This window comes from Tachysurus vachellii, chromosome 22 (assembly GCF_030014155.1).
Source record: "Tachysurus vachellii isolate PV-2020 chromosome 22, HZAU_Pvac_v1, whole genome shotgun sequence".
In the NCBI taxonomy this organism is placed as follows: domain Eukaryota; kingdom Metazoa; phylum Chordata; class Actinopteri; order Siluriformes; family Bagridae; genus Tachysurus; species Tachysurus vachellii.
The window spans coordinates 8,115,733-8,140,280 of record NC_083481.1 but is presented as its reverse complement, the minus strand read 5'-3'; the positions used below and the strand labels follow the sequence as shown (position 1 = coordinate 8,140,280).

General features: G+C 35.4%; 1 protein-coding gene across 1 annotated transcript in view; it reads left to right on the top strand.

Moving 5' to 3' along the window:
* Positions 1-24,548, top strand: part of stab1 (stabilin 1) — a 78,253-nt gene that overhangs the window by 30,083 nt on the left and 23,622 nt on the right. The window contains exons 33-56 of the mRNA XM_060857611.1: positions 1,939-2,043; positions 2,140-2,274; positions 2,374-2,502; positions 2,919-2,972; positions 5,327-5,440; positions 6,065-6,260; positions 7,221-7,316; positions 7,439-7,484; positions 7,569-7,648; positions 9,427-9,552; positions 10,658-10,731; positions 13,894-13,965; positions 14,993-15,112; positions 15,235-15,282; positions 15,388-15,468; positions 17,101-17,247; positions 17,343-17,477; positions 17,794-17,853; positions 18,097-18,273; positions 20,474-20,560; positions 20,842-20,988; positions 21,107-21,163; positions 21,618-21,792; positions 22,752-22,901. Of these exons, the coding sequence (XP_060713594.1) occupies positions 1,939-2,043; positions 2,140-2,274; positions 2,374-2,502; positions 2,919-2,972; positions 5,327-5,440; positions 6,065-6,260; positions 7,221-7,316; positions 7,439-7,484; positions 7,569-7,648; positions 9,427-9,552; positions 10,658-10,731; positions 13,894-13,965; positions 14,993-15,112; positions 15,235-15,282; positions 15,388-15,468; positions 17,101-17,247; positions 17,343-17,477; positions 17,794-17,853; positions 18,097-18,273; positions 20,474-20,560; positions 20,842-20,988; positions 21,107-21,163; positions 21,618-21,792; positions 22,752-22,901 (2,611 nt within the window). The remainder of the gene's footprint in view (positions 1-1,938; positions 2,044-2,139; positions 2,275-2,373; positions 2,503-2,918; positions 2,973-5,326; positions 5,441-6,064; positions 6,261-7,220; positions 7,317-7,438; positions 7,485-7,568; positions 7,649-9,426; positions 9,553-10,657; positions 10,732-13,893; positions 13,966-14,992; positions 15,113-15,234; positions 15,283-15,387; positions 15,469-17,100; positions 17,248-17,342; positions 17,478-17,793; positions 17,854-18,096; positions 18,274-20,473; positions 20,561-20,841; positions 20,989-21,106; positions 21,164-21,617; positions 21,793-22,751; positions 22,902-24,548) is intronic.

Genomic DNA, 24,548 nt, shown 5'->3' with positions numbered 1-24,548 from the left:
CTAAAGTAAACACAAACACTCCAGTCTGTACACACACACACACACACACACACACACACACATAATTACACCCCCCACACACCAGTATATATGCAATAACCGAAATATGAGCCAGTCTATTTACAGTAAACTATATACACACACACAACCACACACACATACACACACCAGTCAACACACACACTGTGCCTAACAAACACGCATCAGTTTTTTACATACAGTGAACAAAAGTACTCCAGTTTATACACACTATCCAAAACACACCACAATACAAACCAGTCAATTAACACTGTTATAAACACACACACACAAATTAAAATAAATATTTGGATATGTTTTTGATATCCTGACATGCTGACATACAAATTTTGTTTACCTCTGTTAAACAAACTAGCATTGTGACTCCAATCACATACCCAATTCACTCAAATCAATCACTGTACTATTCAAGAACTTTTTGTTGAATACTACTGATAGTTAAATTTTCATATAAAAACTGTCATGTGGGTCTGTTTGTGCTCATGACAACAATCAGTGATGACAGCAGAAATGTTTAAGTATGACAAGAGCTCATCATTGTGTTTAATGCTAAAAAAAGCTAAATATGTTACAGTTAGACTTGGAAACCTGATGGACTGGGATGCTTTGTCTTTGATGTGCCATCTAATGAATGTTGCTTTTCAAAATCTTCTGCAATAAATGCAGCGAGTGAATAACAATGCTGCTTGCATTATTGCTGCTTCCATATACATGCAGAATAATACAGCACACATAAACCATGCTGCATCATGTCAGACTGTAGCACACCAACCCAGCATGGATTATATACATGATAATACTGTCCAGTGTCACCCAAATGAGAATGGGTTTCCTTTTGAACCTGGTTCCTCTAAAAGGTTTCTTATATCTTCTCGGAGTTTTTCCTTACCACCATTGCCTCTGGCTTGCTCATTATAGTAGCTTAAATTTAAACTTTAAAATTTTTATTCTGTTTCTATGTCTCTGTAAAGCTGCTTTAAGACAATGCCACTCATTAAAAGCGCTTTACAAAGAGATTGAAATTGAGTTGAAATAATTTTCCTATAACAAACTTAAGACTTCCTTCTAGACTTTGCCCGTACTTGCACTATAAATCCAATACACCCTAATTCAGTACATACACACGTTAGCCCACATGCTAACTACCAACATACGCAACAACTGACACACATTACCAGTGTATACACTAACTCTTACAAACACACACCAGTCCATACACATGCTAGCATATAATCACTACTGCTAAACACACCAAAATGTCACACTACCAAAAAACTACATTATATAGACTAGTGCACTTATTATCCATAATGTTCTCTTCTCTGTTTAGTTTAGATTCTTATATTTTTATGTTTTTTTCTTATATTTTTTTATTTTTATGTTAATCAGTGAAAGATCTTTTGACACATTAAAAACCAGACTGTTTCTTTCAGTCTGAGAAACCTAAACGAAAAGTTAGCAGGTAAACACAAGCTAGTTAGCTCTATAACTCCACAAATGGATGCATGTAGGGTCAGTGTTTGTGCTGTTGAGTTTATTTTTGTGTGTGTAATGTAGTAGGTTTAAAAACATGATCATTAGTGTATTAGATATTTATCCCCCCAATCCTTACAGTTCCAGAGAGTCTATGGAGCAACAGAAATAAGAATAATGATTCATATTATAGATATTGATTTATTTTTTGTTAAATCGCAGTAATGGTCTCAAGTGATTTGTTGGTGATTTTCATCATTATATAATCATTAATAAATAAATTAGAAATGGCTCTGCATGTGGTGGACAATAGGCATGGATTTGTTAAACAGATTTAATGAATCTTTGAAAAATTAACAATCAGGATTACTGGCTGCTTCACTGATGTGATTTTAAAGTAAGGACACAATTCTCTTTTTTTATTAGCTGTACAATTTAACAGAAAACATCTCAACGAGGTACTTCACTATCTTTGTTCCATCTGACAGAGCAGTGAAGGAGTACTTGGAGAAAACTAATTCTACATGTCTGGTGAGCTATCCAACAATTTGGTCCTTCACATGTCCTTCTCTACGACAATGTTTTTACTCAGTAATTTTGACATTAATTTGTTTCGTCTTCTAATAGGAGGAAAACGTTGTGAAATATCATGTCATTACGAAAGAGCAGCTTTTCCCTGAACACTTGACTGATGGGACGTTAAAAAATACCCTTCTTGGAAATGACTATCAAGTCATGATTCACTTAAACAGTGAAAATAAGGTATGTAAAGTATAACATTATTATATATTACACTCTTTGCATTATAAACTCAAATGTAGAAATATTAAAACGTTACTGAATATCATTTTCTTTTCTTAGACACTCATTAATGATGTAGCATTGGATGGGAACTTCACCGAGATAAGACTCGGTGTCCTTATCAGCATCTCCCAGGTTTTAACGATTCACAAAAACTACTGCAGCAAAGACATGTACATGAAAACCTTTGTAAGTCTTACGGAGAATCCAAACTCATTGGCAGTTTTTTATTTAATGCAAATTTCTAACAATATACACAAGATTAAGTTTAGGGTTATGGGTGAAGTTAGTACTAGTGCCTTCTCTTCCAACTTAATTTGTATAAAACTGAATAAAATACACCACCAGCAGCATCTTTAATTATATATATTTTATTTTTTAAATTTTAAAATTTTTTTTAAATTGTTTTTTTCATAATAATCAATTAAGTGTACCAAAGTACAGTTAAAACAAAGTACAGTTACGTATTATTCACCTCTGCAACTATGTATTCTCCACATGCTCCAGTTGTCCTCATATTGTTGCCTTAGAAATTGTCATTAATTAAAAATTCACGAATAATTTAAATAAAAATATCTAAAGTTATTTACAATCTTCTCACACAGGGACGGTGTTCTGCGTGTGACACGGCTCCCAAATGCTCGTATGGCAGCAGGCCTGTAAGATAACACCCTTCTGTTCCACATCACATGCTTCATTTGATATATACATGGCTTTTGTTCTCAGTTCTTAGGGGACTGTGTGCTTCTTACCACTCTCTCTGTCTCAACACACCTGCGTCTGCTGCTAATTATCAGGCCTTCATGGATGGAATCAGGCAGATTAGTAAAAGGAACACACAGTTCAGCAGTCCCAGAGGACAGAAACTGAACACTTTACACAGCTGAGTCATTATAGGCTTCTTCTGCCTCAGTAGCTAGGTGCTGTTCATGTGTGATTATTCATTTATTTAGTAAATAACATCATCTATACTCTGTGATTATACTTTATCAAAAATGCATACGCAGTTTACCTCTGATTCCATAACAATACACACTTAGCACTTACACTCACTGTCCTACTATTTATATGTACTGCCACATCAATCAGTGGAAAAAGAAGCGTCATGAGACCACCAATAAGCAGATATTATTTATGTGGTGATTATTTGTGTGGTTATTTGTGCAAGACTGTCCATAGATATTGCCTATTTTGCTCAACCTGAAGGTTGAGTAATACAATCCACAACTACAGCCTTAACCACAGAGCCACCTTGTCTCATATGCAGTGTTGTTATTACCTCATTGTTAACTCAACTCCAAGTACGCAGCTATATGCATGAAAAAAAAAAATAGCTATAGTCTCTAACTGCACACCTTGAGTATGGAAAAACAAGCTATGTCCAGCAATACTGCTGTGCCTGATACCCCAGCACACCTGCACCTCATACATGAATATATGCAGAAAGATATTTTAGAGTCCTAGATAGCTGACAGAGAATGGTCTTTACATATAGATACAGATAACAGTCTTGAATGCATTTTTTATCTTCTAATTATAAGATACACTCACCAACCACTTTATTAGCACCTGTACACCTGCACATTTATTTATCCCAGGAGATCAGCAATTTCTGAAATAATCAAACCAGCCCATCACACTTTTTCTTCACTCTGATATTTGATGTGAGACGTAACTGAAGCACTAATTGGATAACTTCATAAATTAGCAGATGTACTGGTGTTTTGTTACTGTTACCTGTTAGTGTATATTTGTTTACACTTATTTGTTTACAAGAACCCAACAGTGGCAGTTTGGTGGTGCTTTGATTTGAACTCAGAACCTTTTGTTCAATTTCCCAAAAGCCTTAGCCAGTGAGATCCCTTGACATTCAGCAGAGCACATCATTATTTGCATTATATATCGTCTGGTTACAGGCAGCCTCCTAAGACAAAACAAAACAGATGCATAACCAGGTTGCTGATGACCACACAGATGTAAACCATTCTTGTTGACTTGGTCATTCTTTTAGACCTATTCTTCTTTCCACAGCTGACATATCTTTTAATTTGCACGTGAAATCACAGAACTTAAATTGTCTGTTGTTCAAAAATGTGTTTAAAAGCGGTCTTGTGGTCCATTTTCATTGCTGTTTGAAGTAAAGGGGTGTCGACAAATTAAAGAGAGATTAATTGTTTACCTACAGTGACATATATAGTAGGTGAAACTGATAAAATGGCTAATGGGTTTAGGTTTCAAGTCAAGTCAAGTCAAGAAGCTTTTATTGTCATTTCAACCATATAAAGCTGTTGCAGTACACAGTGAAATGAGACAACGTTTCTCCAGGATCATGGTGCTATATAAAACAAAGACAGGGCTAAGGACTTAGTAAGTAAGTCTTCAAGATAGATGTATGTTTAACTTATTAAACTGCTTTCTACCAGATTCCATATTATATACAGTACATTAAATCAAACAAACCTTTGTATAAAGAACATCATTTACATTTACTGTCCAGTGTCACCCAAATGAGGATGGGTTTCCTTCTGAGCCTGGTTCCTCTCAAGGTTTCTTCCTCATATCCTCTCAGGGAGTTTTTCCTTGCAACCTTCACCTCAGGCTTGCTCATTAGGGATAAATGGTAGAGATAAATAGTAACAATTGTAAACTTTCAAAATTTGATTCAGTATTTCTTTACTACTCTAAAGTTCTACTCTAAATGTCCATTGTTAAACGCGCTATCCAAATAAGTTGATTTGAAAATATCTGATTCCCTATTGGATAACTCACAATATAATGTTATACATTGTGAATTCTAGTCTATATTATCTACTGCACTTTTACTTTGTATTAAATATTGATTGCTGGTTCTGTAATTACTCAGTCTTCATCACAATGTCTTACCAAGTTGTAAATAGAAATTTTTGGATTAACCAGTCTGAATTAGCCAAAAATAATTTTCTTTCAATAAGTATGCTTATTTTGTATCATGTAATGAAATTGTATTAACATACTTATGTATTCCATTTTTAAGGTGAAGGACACGTTCCCTTTGAATATGAAGCCCAACTGTAAATACAGGAAGAGAGTAGGAAAAAGGAGAAAATCGGTGCCAGGTTGCATGATAGACTGTGTAAATAAAATAAAGGTAAGATCTTTAGTGTGAAGTGTCGGTATAATGGCAATACTAATAATTAATCAATAGTAAGGTAAAAATATTTATTGATATAATCCTCAGCATCACTTAAGACACATTGTAGGTCTGACATTTTTAGTTTTGCACTGGTATTTTTTTAGGCCAATTTAACAGGAAATCTGTCACCAGTTTAAAAAAAACTACTAAATACGTACTTAAAACTTCCAGGTGCTTGCCTGAAGTAACATCTTTAAACGATGTATTCTTTTTTCCCAGATTTTTTTCCCATTTTAATTTCAATATATAGAATTTAGAAAACGATCCTATTTAGATTTGAATTCGATTTTTTTCCTCCTCAGATCTATTCCTTTAAAATGTGTTTGCAGTGATGATAGATTTCAGCATATTAAAAACAATTGCATTTGAACTGTGTTTTGATCATCCTCTAAATATTAACTGGCTGTAGATACTTGGAGGATTCCATTCCACTTGAAAATACATTTTGCTCTCATTTATTTTGCAAACAAAACTGTGAGAAATGACATCAAACCATAGTATAAACCAGTTATATAGATATCTATATTAAGGGACAAATCACATTAACACACGTGATATGGGATCATGTGTTTTTCAAAGGATCATTCCTGCTGCCCTGGGTACTTTGGACTTAACTGTTTTAAATGTCCTGGAACTGTGGACAACTGGTGCTCGAACAACGGCAAATGCCAGGATGGCATTTTGGGCAATGGGGAGTGTCTGTGTAATGAAGGGTTTCATGGCACAGCATGTGAAATGTGTGAGCCTGGAAGATATGGCAAAGACTGCAAATCAGGTAATATCCACATTATATGATCTCACTTCAGTCTTTTTATAGACAGTTGTGTTTCCCTAGTAAACTGAAACATGTGACATTAAGTTCCAGAGAGTTCCATGGTTGTACACTTGAGTGCTTTGTAATCTTTCTTCCTTCTCCTTTTGTTGTTGATGTTTCTATTGTTGTTCTCAAGCAGAAAAGAAATGTATAAATTGTTTAGAGTTTAGCGTATAATGTTTTCCAGCTCATGTAAAGTGAGCGTATGAAGATATGGTGTAACAAATCATCCACATTGCAGTTTGAGATGTTTTTTATTGCATTACATGTGTGTGAAAAATCCGAGGAATTAAAAATTTGAGGAATATACTTCTCCTCTTCACATGGCTTTTGGCCGACCATTGATATATTTAACATTTGTGCATAAAGAGTATTTAATTAATGTGCATTGTTTAACACTAAAAAGTGTCCTATAGACTATGTAGGCCTCATGGAGGTGAATGATAAAACAGGAATGTGACCCAACCCTTCAACCCTTTGAGAAGACAACTTGTATCACACACTGCCTCTGTGCTGTGACAAAATCATACCTGCTGAACACAAACTTGTCCCGTGTCGCTAAACAGCTGTCAATATAAAAGAGCTTAACATGGATCAAAAGTGCAAATGCATTAGCAACTAATTACGTCCAAACGGGGCTTTAGGTGTCTTCTAATTCAGCATTCTTACTTTCAATTTTCATTTCTGCAAACGTCATGTATATGATATTTTCCAGTTTTATGAATAGTCTTTGATGACCTTGTCTTTGTTTGTCTGTGAGCTGACTACCAGCTTCAATATAGCCACTAACATTCAAAGAGTCTCTAGAGTAAATTTAATGCTGGGTAAAAGTACTTTAAAAAATCTGTAATGTCCTGCTTTTATAGAAATGACATTTATAAGTACAAATTAAGCAAGAAAACATATTTGTCTCATGTTTAGAATGTTATTGTGAGCATGGAAAATGTCTGGATGACATAGATGGGAATGGAAAGTGCATCTGCTACAAGGGTTGGAAAGGAGTGAACTGTTCCGTCGGTCAGTGCTGCAAATACTTTTACAATATTTAAAAAAATATATCCAGTGATTTAAATGTTGTTAGTAATGTTCCTTGTTCAACCGTGGAAAATCTCGCATAAAGTAACAATCTTATTTTTCAGAGATCGTTAATGATGAATGCGGAGGCATTTGTGATCAAAATGCCAAGTGAGTAAATAAGACAGCACACAGGATTATAATCTGTGAATAATTTGTGAACGATTTTCTGTGTCTGTTTAACTTTTCTTTCAGCTGTTTTTCTCCAAGTTCAGGAGTGAAACCAACATGTGTCTGTGCAGCAGGTTACCATGGAAACGGCACCTTCTGTCAAGGTCTTGTTTTAAAAGAAACAAAATATATATATTTTTTACTATTATGAGGAATAATGAGAACATGATTCATATATACTGGCCACTTTAATAGGACCACCTGTACCCCTGCCCATTCGTTATCAATTATGATGTAGCAGCACAATGCGGATACTGTACAGGTCAAGAGCTTGAGTTCATTTTGATTTAATGTTCACAGCAAACATTATAATGGTGGGACATGTGATCTTAGTGATACGAATGGGCAAGAGTATGTTTTTTCTGTTCTTCACTTATACAGTTTTGGTGGAACTTTATGTGGTAACTCATCCATTCACCTTTGTGGCTGACGTGTTGAATGTTCTGAGATTTTTCTGCTCATCAGCCAATTTCCACCCAGTCATGTCTTCCCTATCATATAAGCACTACCAACTGAGGATGGTGAAAGCTGCGATGCATCTTTTAACCTGCTGCTCATGCTGTGTCACTGGGCATTGTAACAGAGAAAAGTGCTATCCCCCCTTTGAATTCCCACCCTCTGTGCATGAGCTAGTAGATACCTACAATTGGCTAGTGTTGCTGTGATTAACCCAGACAGCACTCCTGGCTCTGGCATTGTCAGGATTCTAACTCACAATCACTGGACAATACAGTGAAAGCTTTTACCTCAGAGTTTCTGTCAGCTCAAACCAGCCTAAGCATTTTCCTTTGACCTGTGGAACTTTCACTCACTGGATGTTTTTTGCATCATTCTGTGTAAATTGTAGAGGCTTTTGTGTTTGATTGCTAGTTTCTGGAATCCTTAAACCACATGATTGGCTGATTGGTTAATTGCATGAATGTGGAGGTGTAGAATAAATAAGAATAAAAAGTAGGAAACAAAAAAGCTCAGATCCTGTGGGACTTTCTGGTCCAGGCAGATAACCAAGTAATAGCGACCCATCCAGACAGCCCAAGTAATAACAGATAAAGAGCAGAAAACAGCAATGGTGATAAGTGTGGCAATCCGATGTGACAGCAATATCCAAATACAAGAAATACAAGGCACTGAAAAAGGAACTAAAGAGAATATGGAAGCTGAGATCTAAGACCTTTTAGTGACAGGAGACTCAATGCCATGAATGACAGTGGTGTTCACAAAAGTGAAATCTTGGAAAATGATGGAATTATATACAAAATTTTTTTTTTTTTTTTTAATTTAGCTAACTTGCCCCATCCCCTGCCTCTTTAGACATATTTATAGCTCATTATTATTTGGCTGTTGCTATGATTACATCTCAGCAGGCTTTATCATTGCTCATTGGTTTTAATTAAAACATGCACAGTGCACTGTTGCCCATAAAAAATTTCTTTCTGCATAAGTAAATAAAGTATTTAATAAAAAATATTATTAACGTTAGTGTAGGGTGAAGAAAAGAAAACCAATCAAATAAAATGTATTAATGAAAAATATCCCACACTGAGTTTAGCACACTGAGGTTCGATTGTGTTTTTATTGTCATTTGCAGGGAATTCATTCTAAGAAGACAGCTAATGACTATTAAATGCCACTTTTCATAATTAAATGCATAAATACAAGCTGAAACTATCATTACTGTATATATCTTGATTACATTCTTGATTACAGCTTGTGATGAGATTTGACTCAGAACTGTGATTAAGGTTTTGCCTGAATCTACATTCGAAGCGTGTGGAAATGATCAATAAATGCACATCTGCAACCGGGGTGTAAATATAAAAATAAATCTCACTCATCCAGGGTTTTATATGTTTAATTTTATTTTATTTTATTTTTCCCCCAGAAACGAACTTGTGTGCCATTAATAATGGTGGCTGCTCAGAACATGCAATATGCACAAAAATCTCACCTGGAGAAAGGAGCTGCACATGCAATAAAGACTACACTGGAGATGGAACTGTGTGTCTGGGTAAGAGTTTTTTACACATCCACAATATTCAGTATACTGCACAACATGGGAAAGACCCTGAACATTCCACTGTACTTATTCCTTGTTGTAGTTGGTTGAGTATATTTTATTATCGGTTTTTAAGAAAGCATTGTTTCACATTTACACGACTTGGCAGACAACCAAGAGTGACTTACATTTATACAACAGAGTAGTTGAGGGTTAGTTGACTTGACACTCAAGTGCCCAACTAACAACCTTCCAAGCAGTAGCCTGCCATCTAAAACACTAAGCTACCGCTTCCATACAGGGTTTAATCCAGTTTATATTTTAACAGTCCTCCGACTAGCTCCTTATGTCTAATCCTAAGTCTTTACTTAAAAATGAATGGGTAAGACATTATCTCAATTGTAATCCAGCCTTAACAATTATTTAGCATGTCATTGTTATAGTTTACCCCATAAAAATGAAACAGTATTATTTTTTATTTTTTTACATGATATACATTTTGCCTGTATTTACATTAATCTTGTCCTCATATAAGACGTGTCTTTACTAAAAGTTTGTGGACATGTGACCATCACACCAACATGTGCTTTTTGAACAACCCATTCCAGATTTAGTTCCCCTTTGCTGTTATAATAACCTCCACTCTTCTGCAAAGGATTTCCTCTAAATTTAGTAGCAAGTGTTCTAGATGATCCTGAACGTGTTAAGTGGGGTTGAGTTCAGTTGTCTGTTCACCATTCGAAACTTGTAAAATCATGTCTTCATGATTTTGTACAGCATTGCAGCATTAATCATATTTGGGTCACTTGGAAATACAAAGACGTTCTTTACAATTGTGTTCAGACTTTGTGGCAACACATATGGTTGTGATAATCAGGTTTCCACATGCCTTTGGCCATATAATATATAAATGGGGTAGACAAAATAACAGAAATCCATGATAACAAAAACTGATGAAATTTCAATATCACATGATTGTTTGTTGCATACATTCCATCATAATAGTAATATAGCAGTACTATAGCCAAAATAATAAAGTTATCACTGCTGTCATATTTACTTTAATTTGGAACCAGGGTCTGCATCCTGATTATTCCTCTGTGTTTTTGTTTAACAGAGATGGACCCCTGTCTTGTTAATAACGGAGGATGTTCTGAAAATTCAGATTGCATCAAAACTGGACCAAACACAGTAAACAGTATTTCTTATAAACATCATCACTGTCATAACATTAATATTATAAACATATTAAAATGTATAAGATTTCTGAATGAAATTGACATTCAGAAATTGAAATTAAAGGTAGGGTCTCCGATTTTTGAAAGCCAATGTTGACATATAAAATCACCAAAACAAACACGCCCCTAACCCAAATGGGTCCCACCCCTGTGTTGATAGCTCCGCCCACACATACATACGTAACCCAGGCAACAAATGGAAAGAAATGTCTTTATCATAGCTGAAGAGAAGAACAATACGGTTGCAGATAAACAAATAAGTAAAAATGACACACAAGCATAATCATGCAAAGGACGGCATATTTTAGTTCTGTGTAACAAAGCAAAACCAAAGTTACTCACCTATCGAGAAGGAAAAAAGTGCCTTGGTGTCTTAAGTAAAGTTGGCCACATATTCACAGATTGGAGTTTCCCGAGTCAATAACTCCTGAGCTAAACACTGTTACTAGCAAATGCAGTTGTAGCTGCCTCTCTACATTACTACAATAGAAAAGAGGTGTTATTTGTGTTGTAACAGCATTTAGCTCAGGAGTTATTGACTCGGGGAAACTCCAATCTGTGAATATGCGGCTAACTTCCTGCTCCTTCAGATCTCTCCAGCGCTGAAAGCTGATCCTATATTAACACGGGTCCTAATTCTTGCCTTATCGTAAGCCTTTCTTCGCTTTCTTTCTTTTTATCCGCCATGTCAATGTTAAAACCGCTTTCTGCTAATGTCACACATTCGCACTGAACACACTCTCCACCCATTGTTTATGAAAAACAAAAAAAAAACATTTATGGCTTGATTTATTAGACCCAACATCACAGCTACTCCACGTGGCTGACTGGGGACCTCCTAATTTTGAATTTGACCCATCTGCATTATTGCAGTGTTTAAAATATGTAAATTTATACTTACATCATACTCGGATAATTGTATGTGAGATGAAATATGCTGAAAACGGTGAAACAGAGAATCTCAGTTACACACAATTTGATTTTTATTTCATGTCCATAAAAGATTAGAGTATGCAGGTTAAATGTAGACAATGAAAATGGGGAATACTAGCTAAGTAAAGTGAGATGTAACCATAGCAGATGACAGAGTGTCCGGATTATCCATTAAACTGTGGGTTCAGTATCTTTGGAGATGAGAACCACAGGATAGGCACAATTAGTTAATTTTCCATTCAAAATAACTTGAAAGGATAGATAATATTCATGAAATGTTTAGTGCCTTTTATTAAAGGAAAGGTGTAGAAGACAGTAGTGAGATCAGAGACTGTAGCAGTAAGGAAAAGACATGAGGCAGAGATGGAGGTAGCAGAGATGAGGATGTTGAGGTTCTCTTTAGGAGTGACGAGGATGGACAGGATTAGGAACGAGCACATCAGAGGGACGGCTCAGGTTGGCTGTTTTGGGAACAAGGTCAGAGAGGCTAGTGTCATGATGTGGGACAGAGCAGACCCAAATGCAGGATAGCTAAAACAAAAGGGATTTATTAACAAGTACACAAAACAGGAACACGGACTCGAGACAGGACTAAACAAAACTAAGACCACAGTAGATTCCACGCTGCACAAGGCAACGCGGCACAGTTAAATAGACAAAGGGTAATCACGATGGGAAACAGGTGTGTGGACAGGGAGGAGCAGACGAAGGCAGGGCAGACACGTGATGAGAAACGTAAACACATGCACGTGGCCAAAGTCCTGAGTGGCTGAGTGGCAAAGTGGCTGAGTCCTGACAGAGCCCCCCCCCAAAGCGCTAATCCGTCCCGACAGTCCCGACCGGTCCGGGAGGGGGGGAGCAAGGCACACGGCGAGGCAGGTGGGGGGAGCAAGGCACACGGCAAGGCAGGTGGGAGGAGCAAGGCACACGGCGAGGCAGGTGGGGGGAGCAAGGCACACGGCGAGGCAGATGGGGGGAGCAAGGCACACGGCGAGGCAGGTGGGGGGAGCAAGGCACACGGCGAGGCAGGTGGGGGGAGCAAGGCACACGGCGAGGCAGGTGGGGGGAGCGAGGCACACGGCGGCGCAGCCAGAGATGGCTGAGTGACGTCCACAGCCGAGCAGGGGGAACGAGCGACGTCCACAGCCGAGCAGGGGGAACGAGCGACGTCCACAGCCGAGCAGGGGGAACGAGCGACGTCCACAGCCGAGCAGGGGGAACGAGCGATGTCCACAGCCGAGCAGGGGGAACGAGCGACGTCCACAGCCGAGCTGAAGGGCGAGCGCAACCCCCGACGCACCGCGGCCAGACCCAACCCTCTCAGAAACCAGGAGAGGGGAGGGAGGGCGGGAAAAAACTCCACAGAACAGAAAAAAACCCCAAAAAAAACCTTGGTACAAAACATGGGCCTGCAACACCCCCCGCGGACAGGAAGTGGGGCGACGTCCTCCACAGAAACCAGATGTGAAGCGACGCCCCCCACCGGACAGCGGACCCAAATGCAGGATAGCTAAAACAAAAGGGATTTATTAACAAGTACACAAAACAGGAACACGGACTCGAGAGAGGACTAAACAAAACTAAGACCTCAGTAGACTCAGTGCAAAGGCAATGCGGCACAGTTAAATAGACAAAGGGTATTCACGATGGGAAACAGGTGTGTGGACAGGGAGGAGCAGACGAAGGCAGGGAAGACACGTGACGAGAAACGTAAACACATGCACGTGGCCAAAGTCCGGGCTGAGTCCTGACAGCTAGATTGTGATATGTACAGAGGAGGGAGATGGTTATATTGGTAGAAGGATGTTGGAGTCGGAGCTGCCAGGTAAGAGGTCATGAAAGAGGAGATATATAGATGTGTTAAAAGAGGACATGAAGGTAATTGGTGCGAGAGTAGAGGATGATGGAGTAAGATGGAAACAGACGATTCACTGTAGCAACCCCTAATGGGAATCTATATTTTTCACCCTGCCTCATTTCTAAATAAAAACACCTAGACCTTCAAGTGAAGCACCTACATTCTCATTTCTAGCACTTAGTAAATGTTTTAGAATTTGTCTTCATCTGGTAGAAACACCCTTCCATAAGTTTAATACTATGTCTGTTGGTCACAGTAATGTAGTCACTGTTCCCATAGTCAAAAATGTACCTTGCTGAACTACAGTATATTATCTTTTTGCAGGCTGCATGTGTTTGTAAAACGGGCTTTGCTACAAAAAGAAATTTCTGCATACCGATAAATCTCTGCCTAAAGGTGCGTGATTCAAATATATTTCAGATATAATAAAATATATAATGTATAATATTATAATATATAATAAAATTTATGTTTGGTTTTGTATTGACTGTAAAATTTGCAACTGAAGCCACCTGACACGGTACATCACAGCATCTGGTTATGATTAAACAGGGATGTTTTCAAAGAAGATATTAATATTAACTAAAGTATTAAGTATTAAAAGATGCAGTGAAAAACAGACTTGTTAATGAGAGCACTCTTAATCTGAATATTTGCCTCATGTTATCCATGATTTACTTGTCGTGATGAATTAAGAGTCAGAAGCAAATTCATTTGATAGCGGCTACTTTTGGGGTGGGGGGGTGGGGGGTATGGGGGGGGGGATCTGGAGGTGTGTGTATTTATATTTTTTTGCTATTTTCCTGAAACTAAGCCTAAAGATATGTTTTTGTGAATTCTTACCTCAGTTAGCCTTCTACAACTAATGAGGATTAAAACAAATATAGTACATAAAACCTGACTGGGCTAATCAGCTACATTTGGAGGAACAACTCTTTTTTTAATTAAAAAAAAACAATAGAATTTTTTTATTCTGTATAAGATTTTCTATATAATTTATCTTAAATAATCTGGCCCCATTTACACCTACCAAAGACAATGCTTTATTCTTATTCTTCACAATTAATGTTCAAAATCATGTCATTGGGTTATTTTTGTTTTATCTCTTTAATTAAGGAATTTATTATATAACTGTTTATAACAAGGAGGCTCATTTACGTGGATTAAGACTAAGTGAAAACATATATTGCAATATTATTATTATTATTATTATTATTATTATTATTATTATTATTATTATTATTATTATTATTAGTATTATTATTACTACAGCTATTCATATTGTCTCATGTAAGTTACAAATCTTGTAGTAGAAAGAGCAATAGAAATACCAAGAGAACCAAATGAATGCCAGTAATGTCTGCCACGTAGGTTGTCTAGGGAATGATTAATATGCCACTGAGATGTTTTAATTATTATGTAGGACAATGGAGGCTGTAGCCCCAATGCTATGTGCCAATACAGTGGCCCGGGTGAGAGGAACTGCACATGTCGATATAACTACAAAGGAAATGGTATTGAGTGTATGGGCTCTGTCAGTAGAGTGAGTATCCTCTGTTAAAGAGACAAGACAAATAGAAAACTCTGATAAATAATAAACAAGCAACAAGTCATTTGAATTTATTCATGCCACTTAAAAATTAATATCTTTATTGCTTGAGGTAGGAGCTTCTTCACAATCCGGCTGCTAATTGGTTCCGGAAAAATCTTGCAGTAAGTCTCAAAGCGTTCTATACAGTTTTTTATTTTTCCTATTTGTTTGATTAAGTAATAATGGAATTAAGGTTTGAATTATATCCAACGTCTTATTTTGTATAGCAATCAGGAGTCAAGGATTTGTACAGTAGAGGGCCTTTCACCTTGTTTGTGCCTCACACAGATTACAGTGGAAATTATTCGGTAGGTCATTTTAAAAAAAAAAAGTTCTTGCACAAGTTTGATATTTCTGATCACGTAATGTTTAAGTATTGGTTTGGGCTCCTGGTATTGTAATGCACAACTGAACTTATTTTTGTGGTGATTATTATGCTGAAAATCAGTTTTTACCCATCACAGCATGATCAATCAATGTATATTTATATTCATCATCATTCATCATATTATTAGACAACAGACATCATGTGTTAATCAGAATATTGTCTTCTAATATACCGATGCTTTGTAAATCTTAAATCTGCCTAAAATCTTAACTGAGCCTGAACTGAATTCTGCTTCATTTTAATCTCCCTATGAATCCAAACTGCTAATTTTATTGCATAGAATTCGAAATTATGGTAATAATCTCATGAATTAATACACAGAGAAATGTTAGCTCATAGTAATGCATATACACACACACACACAAATCAGGCTTTTATAAAACAACCACAAATCAACTTTGATGAGGACTTATATTGCATCATATAGAGAAAAGCTCCTAGCGCAGCCAGTTTCAGCCCCAAATCGGCTGGCTTTTTGAAAGATACCAAATATAATTGTAGGCCTCAAATGTGGCTGCTTACAGTTGCACCTGTTTTTGGTGACACTATTGGCTTCTGCTAATTCAACCATATTTTACTTTAATTATTTTGCTCTCTGCAATTTGAGACATGATTTAAGAGTATAAATGTTACATTTTCTTCTTGCTGTAGTTTAGCAGGTAGCAGCATTAACTCAGTAGCAATGCGAACCTTTTCAAGCTTGTTTTTATTCTGTTTAAAAAAAACTAATATGTCCGAACTATTAATTTGGGCTGGGGGAAATACTATATTTTTATATTGATTAGCTAACAATAACAGATGCATGTTAAGTGTGAAGCATGATTAGCCAGACAAAACTTTGTTCTTCATAATAATTAAATATGACAGAAATGTCACTTGGCAGGAAGCTTCAGATGTAATCAGGGTAAATCACAGTAATCAGCCAGTCTGGATTTTTCAGTGGAACAAACCGACTATCCAAAAAAATACTGTAGCAAAGCTAATTAAGAAAAAAGAATCTATGGCGACTTCAGCGACAGTAATTTTCATTTATCAACATATACCAGTGTAGCTTCAGTAACTATTCACATGCAGTTATGTATATGATTTAGCTAAATCCAGCTCAGCAAACCAAAGTGTATAGCTACAGAGACAAGAGACATTAGTTTAGAAAAGATTTACAGAATTTTTTACTTTTAATTTATTTTTTAACTTCTTTTGTCTGATTAGCAATCTAAAAATGTAAAAAAAACTTAAAGATTGTTTAGATGAAATTGGAGAGAGAGGTATGCCCTTATTCCTCCTGTATTAAATTTAAATGTCCATGGTGCTAATTGAAAGTGACAATGATAACACCACTGAGATACAAAACATAACCTCTTTGAATTATTTTATACATAACCAGGAATTAATCACCGAAAGAGTTGAAATGTAATGTGATTGATATTCAGTCATAATATTGCACACCTATGCTACAGTACAAGACCTGTGTTGGTATACATTTTCCTTCAGTGTCTTTGCTTTAGATTACACATATCTGAATGATATTTGATGTTCTTTATTTTCCAAACAGCTTGATCTATGGGAGCATAAAAACCGCAGCCCAGATCTTTTGCGATACCACATTGTAGGCTGCGAAGAAATATCTGAAACACAACTTAGGTCTATCACACGTGTGGTCGCTGCTTCTGGGCATGTGTTGAATTTCAGCGTACGAGATGTAAGCCTTTAACATTTGAACCAAATTATTGTCATTTTGGCTAAAGTTATCCTTTTTAGTTTTTACTTCAAATGTATATCTTTCTTTTTTCCAAGGGTGCTGTGTACATTAACGGCAATGCAAAAATAGTCATTAGTGACTATGAATGTTCCAATGGAGTCATACATTTCATAGATAAAGTGCTTATCCCATATGAACTGAAGAACAAAACTGAAGGGGTTGCAGAATCTGTATGTATTTTTCTCTTATTTATTTGTATGAAAGATTGTATGAAGAAACTTTTATATATAATTTATTACAAGCAAACCAAACATCTAGCTACTTAAAGATTTTATAGTGATACAATGTGCCAGCAACTGACCAGAAGTGAATTCAAAATGGTTGTTAGGAGATCGACAGAATCTAAAGGACATCAGTGAAAACTAAATAATTGATGTTTATTAAAAAAGAAAAGAAAAAGAAAAAGAAAATAAAAAAAAATATATAAACCTTCATTACTTCAGTTTATAATGAATATCAGGATTTCTGTTTATTTTTATATTTCAGTTGAATGTCACCAGTGCATCAGAAGCATTTGGATATACTGTGTTTAGCAAGTTATTACAGGTATGTGCTTGAAGTACACTTGCTAAGTCATAAATGCCTTCTTTTAAAAAAAAAAACATAGTCTGTATTTTAAATGAGATGGAAATTTTAAATATATATTACATAGTATCACCCATTCAAAAGCAATTAGTCATTTACAATTTTTGTAAGCTAAATAGTCACACTGTACATATCTTTGATTTGTATTAAATAATGATATTGTATTTGCTTACATAACTGATTTGAACTTTTGTTTGGTGTCAGAAAGCCAACTTGATGGATATGCTGCAGCATAAAGCATTTCAGCCTTTCACCATGTTCTGGCCTACTGACAAAGCATTCAATAGTCTACCACAGGAGCAGAAGAACTGGCTGTATAGTAAAGATCATCTTGACAAACTGCAGGCCTACTTGAAATTTCACATAATTCGTGACCAGCGAGTAAGTGATTAAATAAGTTACGTACACCAACTGGGTATTGATTGGAAGATATTGATATGAATATACATGTTGATTTATTAAAGGAAGAATTCAACAAGGTATTTAATCTGTAGTTAAAATTTGTTGATCACGAAAAACATGTTTGGTGTTTTGCTCTAGAGATGAGTGTAATGTAGCTAATAAACTCAAGAAATATGTCACACCCAAATTTTTTCTATAGATACATTCACAAATTGTCATATTCAACATTGATAAGCTTTGTAATTTCATAGAAAGTATTTTCTTAAATACAGCATTGGTCTTTACAGCTATTTTAAATACAGCTATTGGTCTTTAAAGTATATTAAGATTCTTTATACAATTAATATAGACATTCAAATAATTTGTGCATACATTAATTTGATGGCTGTAACGTTAGAACATTTCAAAGCTTTACAAAAATGTTTTTATTTCAGCATTATCATTGTAGCACTAATGTAAAACTTATAAAGCAATCATATCTTGGCTGGGCCAGAAGTGAACAAGTGGAAAATTCTATACAGTTTTGTTCATGTTGGAGTTAGAGTTAGAGAAGAAAAGCATACTCACTGACCCGATAGTGTTTTTAAGCAGATCACAGCTAATTTCATTAACCAATTAATGAAGATTAATTAGATTAGATTCAACTTTATTATCATTACACATGTTCAAGTACAAGGCAATGAAATGCAGTTTGGCATCTAACCAGAAGTGGAATAACCAGCAAGTGCAAGATGTACAGTATTTACAGAATGAGTACAGTATTTACAGTATGAACAGGATAATATACAAATGAATATGCTATGGACAAGATATATAGGTTAAGTGCTATGATATACAATGGGTTATATATTATAGACATAATATACAGGGGTGGGTGGTCACCGGGAGGCAAAGTTCAGTAAGGAGACGGGTCTAGGGAAAAAGCTGTTCCTCAGTCTACTGGTTTTTGTCCGGAGGCTCCTACCGGAGGAAAGGGGGCAAACAGTCTACGGGCAGGGTGACAGGAGTCTTTTTAAGAATGCTTCGAACTTGACGCAGACAGTGTTCCTTTGGATGTCCTTAATGGCTAGTTGTTTTATTATTTATTTAATTAATTAGTTTATTTTTTATGTATTTTATGTAGTGTAATTAATTATGTATTCATTAAGATTTCAATTATATGCTTAAATCATTGAGTTAGGGGAGAAAATGATCTCATACACATGAGTTGATGTGCATTAACCTGACAAGTACTCTGTCAGGGTTGTCGGGTTGGATTTGTAATATCATCATGCTCCATTTTCATATGTACAGAGTAGCTGGCAGGAAGATTTGCTTCCAATTTTATCCTAGGTTTGATGATTCTTCCTCATGTACCACAGCACAAAAATATCATGTTACACTTAAGGTTTATTGTTTATTGTTAAAAGGATCCCCATTAGCTGTCACCAAAGTGAGAGCTAGTCTTCCTGGGGTCCACAAAATAAATAAATCACATACAACAATGTAACAACAATAAAACATTGTAATCATCATTATAACCATCATCAGAAATTATTCAGAATAAATTATTACAGTATTACACTCATTATTACATTCATACATTCCCTACTCACAATTTAAATAGTACATTCTCAGATGATACTTGAAAGAGACTTTGCCATTCATTTTACGTATATATTCAACGGGCAATTATTCCAGTAATTGATGGCACGATAAATAACTGTTCTCTTTAAAGCATTTGAATTTGGACGTGGTAATATTAGCTGGCCATCATCAGCTGACCTAGTCAAATGAGAATGAACCTGATCACACCTAACAATTTGGTTACAGTATATAAGAACACTGGTTGAGAAAAAAGATAGTTTTACTAAAAAATTTAGTTGTATTGAAAACCAGCCTTTTCTCCACCGTTAACCATGAGAGTCGACGTTGCATACTGATAGTATTTGTTCTTATCGGACAATGTAATACTAACCTGGCAGCTCTGTTTTGGGCAGTTTGTAATTTCTTTAGTTGACCTTTAGATGTAGATGACCATACAGGGGCACAATAATCCAGATGACATAAAATTAAAGATTTAGCCACCTGTCCCACGATGTGTGTAGGTACATAAGAAAGACATTTCCTCACCATTGCGATACCACAACCCATCCCAAGGTATTATTACATAATGTTTTCATACTTCGTGTCATTATAGACGGTTGCTATTGCCCTGCCGACAGAAAAATCTGCCCGATCGATGTATGGAGCATCGCTGACTTTCAGTTGTAGCCAAGATTTAACTGTGAGTTTTAGCTTTTTCTTATTTGATAAGTGAATTTCTTTGATACTCATACTAGGTTCAAAATTACTTTGACCAAGCACAGTGTGATTTTACTCATACTGGTTGTTTTCATCATTTACAGATTGTAATCATAATACTGTATTCTGCCTCGACTTGAAAGTGTGATTAGAATTCAGTACGATATATGCTATATGTATTGATGTATTCATTGATAGAAACTGTAAATGTAAATGTAAATATAAATGTATGTGGAATTCTTAATTTACTGACCTTTTTATTAGGGAGAAATTTTAATCAATGGAAATGATGCCAAGATTGTCCAACGCCATCTGCAATTCCTTTCGGGAATGGCCCATGGGATTGACAAGGTCCTAGAGCCCCCAAATATAGGGGCGCACTGTGATAACTTTACATCATTGGAGATTAAAGTAAGAGATCATTGTTAAAAAAATAGCTCTTTAAATCTTATTGTATTAATTCAAATTGTATAAAGAATTACAATTCAGACATTCAAGTAATTTGTATTATTTTGATTATATGTAATAGGGTCGCTGTGGGTCTTGTAGATATCCACCACCTTGCCCCTATGGCACTGTGTTCACTGTAAGTATCCATTCGATTGTCGTTAGTGTGGTTTTTTGTTCACATTTTATTTTATTCTTCAAATATAACAAACATACAGTTCAGCATGGCTTATTTGTCATTTTCAAAAACCGTACTGTGTGCAAGTCTCTTAGCTTATAAAAAGAAAGAATGCATGCAAAACAAAGAAAAGCTGACATGAACACTAAAAATCTTGAATGGGAAGAATGCATGTTATATATACTATAGAAGAAAATTTAAATTAGATATTTATGTCTCTATTAATATAAATTACCTTTTAATAATCATCTAGATTATTAAGTGATAAAGACTACATTTGTGGTTCACAGAATTCAATTCCTGGAGACATTCCTTAGGGTAGCTAGTGTACAACTTTAAACAGAACAACATCAAATTCTAGTGTGTTTTTTTGTAGTCTGAAATGTTGTTTATTAATGTCTATCTCTCTCCATAGAACAAAACCAGTACGTGTAGTGGAACATGGAGTCCTTACAGACGCCATTATTTTTATGATGATTTCGATTTTTCTGCCACTTTTCCTTTTCGTTCTTTTGGCTGTAGCCGAATGTGCTCAAAAATGTCATGGGTTTCAAAGTGTTGTAAGAACCACTATGGACAAAACTGTCAAGGTAAAACTGAATCTGTAGGTAGTAGAATTCCACAGATCTGTAAAACTTTTCACTTCCAAATGCTATATAAAGCAAATAATTCTTTCTAGCACCTTACGCTTATACAGAAATAATAATTTGCTTTATAAATGAAATCTACTGGATATGACGTATGTGTGTAATTATCACAAACAATAATTAGCCTGTTTGAAACCTGTAATGTAAATCTAAGGGCAGCTGTTGAAGTATGTCAGTAAACATCTGAACAAAATGTGCGTCTGAGATGACACACGAATATAACAAATAAACTCAAATTATTTTTTTTATTGCACTGCACCAGTGCTGGAAAGACTAGAAGTGTCGAAAAAATTAGAAGAATATTTAATTTATTTTCTATTTAAACTTCCAGTATATGTGAGCTATGTGTAAACAGGCTTCTATTGTTTACTATTTTGTGTATAGTAATCTACTACAGATCTCAGATACACTATGTGGTCAGTAATACATTTTATGGATGAAGGTTTGTGGAAACCTATCCAACACACCCATGTATGTTTGCATGAAGACATGGTTGGAGCAGAAAAACTTGAGTAGAGTCCACAGAGCTGTGATCTCAACCTGTGATGAATTGAATTTTCTTGTACATTGTCAGTGCCCACCCTCAGTAATGCTGTTATGGCTGAATGAGAAAATCCTCACAGCAATGGTCAAAAATCTAGTGAAAAGTCTTCATAGAAGGGTGGAGTATATTACAGCAGCAAAAGAACAACTCGATATAAATTATTTTGGAATGGGATGCTCAAAAAGCACATACTGTTTGGGTGTGATACTTGTGTCCCCATACTTTTGATTATATAAGTATATATGCTACTTGTAGAGACAACAAAATATATATTCGTTTAAAACACAACGCCAGGGGTCTAAGAAAATATCAGAACAACTTCATCAGTGTGGCTTATTAAAATGTGTGTCTGTTCTAGTCTGTCCTGGGGGCTTGGAGGCACCTTGTGGAGTCCATGGTGATTGTAATGATGGGCGATATGGGACAGGGACTTGTAAATGTCACAAAGGTTTTAATGGGACAGCATGCGAGCTGTGTGAGAAGAACCATTATGGCTTTAACTGTACAGGTAAGTTCTGAGGGTCTGAGATATATGATTCTAATTAGATATATAGCAGCTGATTCCATTCATCAGCAATCTTCGTTTTAAATCTTTTGTCACATTTGTTTACAGTTTACAATATCTTATACTTCATAATATAAAATGTAATATATCAACATCATAATGGACAAGATTTTTACAATTTCATATGAATTCCTTAAGTCGACTTTGAAGTGTAGCTGCAATTGTATACCCTGTATGTGTAATAATTGACAGCATGGGTGAGATTTAGACACCAAAAGGTGATGTTTATTGGTTAAACAATGATTGGATTCAAAATTAGTTAATTAGTCAAGTGTAATAACAGCAGTGAAAGTAAATGGTTAAATAATGTAAATGTACATTTTGGCAGAAAATGACTCACCCATGTTGATCTCTCAGCAAAGAATGAGATGTTTACCAGACACAGGAGGTAGAGAAATCCAGAAGGATGGGAACCAAGGACACCAATTTTTAATATTCTTGATTATAATGAGGCTTGATTATAATGATGATATTGTTTTTTAATGAATGAAAGATAATGGTGTTGGAGGCAGATAGTTTGTTTTAGATAAACAGTTTTTGCCTACATTTTTTATACCACAACGTCTTTCACTTGGCTAACAAAATTTATTTATTTATTTTATTTTGCTGTTTATTAAAATAAACAGCAAAATTCATTCTGTTGGGCAGTAACTAAGAAACGATGAGTGTAAAAAAATCAGAACACCAGAGAGCTGACAAAAATTAAATGAAAAGTGATGACAGACAACTGGTTTTGGTAACACTTTATTTGAAGTGTATCTACACTGGATCTTCATGACATAACTAAACCTTAAAGCAAAACTTAATTCTTTTTATGATGGTAGATCTTTAATACTAGATCTTTATACTAAAGGTTTTATGTATTATAAAATGAACAGATTATTATTATTATTATTATTATTATTATTATTATTATTATTATTATATGCCTATTGTTTCTTTTGTGCAAGGACAACATGCATAAACGAATGGAATAATAAAATTCCCAAATCTAGATGTGCTAAATCGGACCAAGTGAAAAGAAAAAAAAAATCTGTAGGCGATTTAAAAAAGCATTAGTTAAAATGTGTGTTCACTTGTACAACCAGGTTATTATCACCCCAAGCTTTTCAATTTGTTTTCCACTTGAAACAAACTGACATGATTAACCTTGACTTTATTTATTTTTATCCACTGTATGAATTTATCATGAAAGCTCAGTGTAGGTTCTCTTCAAACAAACTGTATTTTGTGCATGACGTCCTGCCACATAGTTCTACAGTACATCTCATTTCTTCCACATGGACTTTAAAATGAAGGAGAAGTCCAATCTTATAACATTGGAAATGAATGTGTTCTTTTTGCTCCCCATAAAAATGAATAATTTACCCCTTGTTAATTAGTATTACTGATTTAGACTAGGTGTGATTAGGCTAAAAAAGCAGCTAACATTAACATTATTTAATGCTAGATAGCAGGAATACAGGTTCTGTCTAGCATACACAGAAATTGCATAACCAATACTAATCATGTACTTGTAAAGCACAGGCAGTACAATATAAAATAAAAATGCTTTGTTTTTTTTCCTTTGGAGATAAAAAGGGTTAAAAG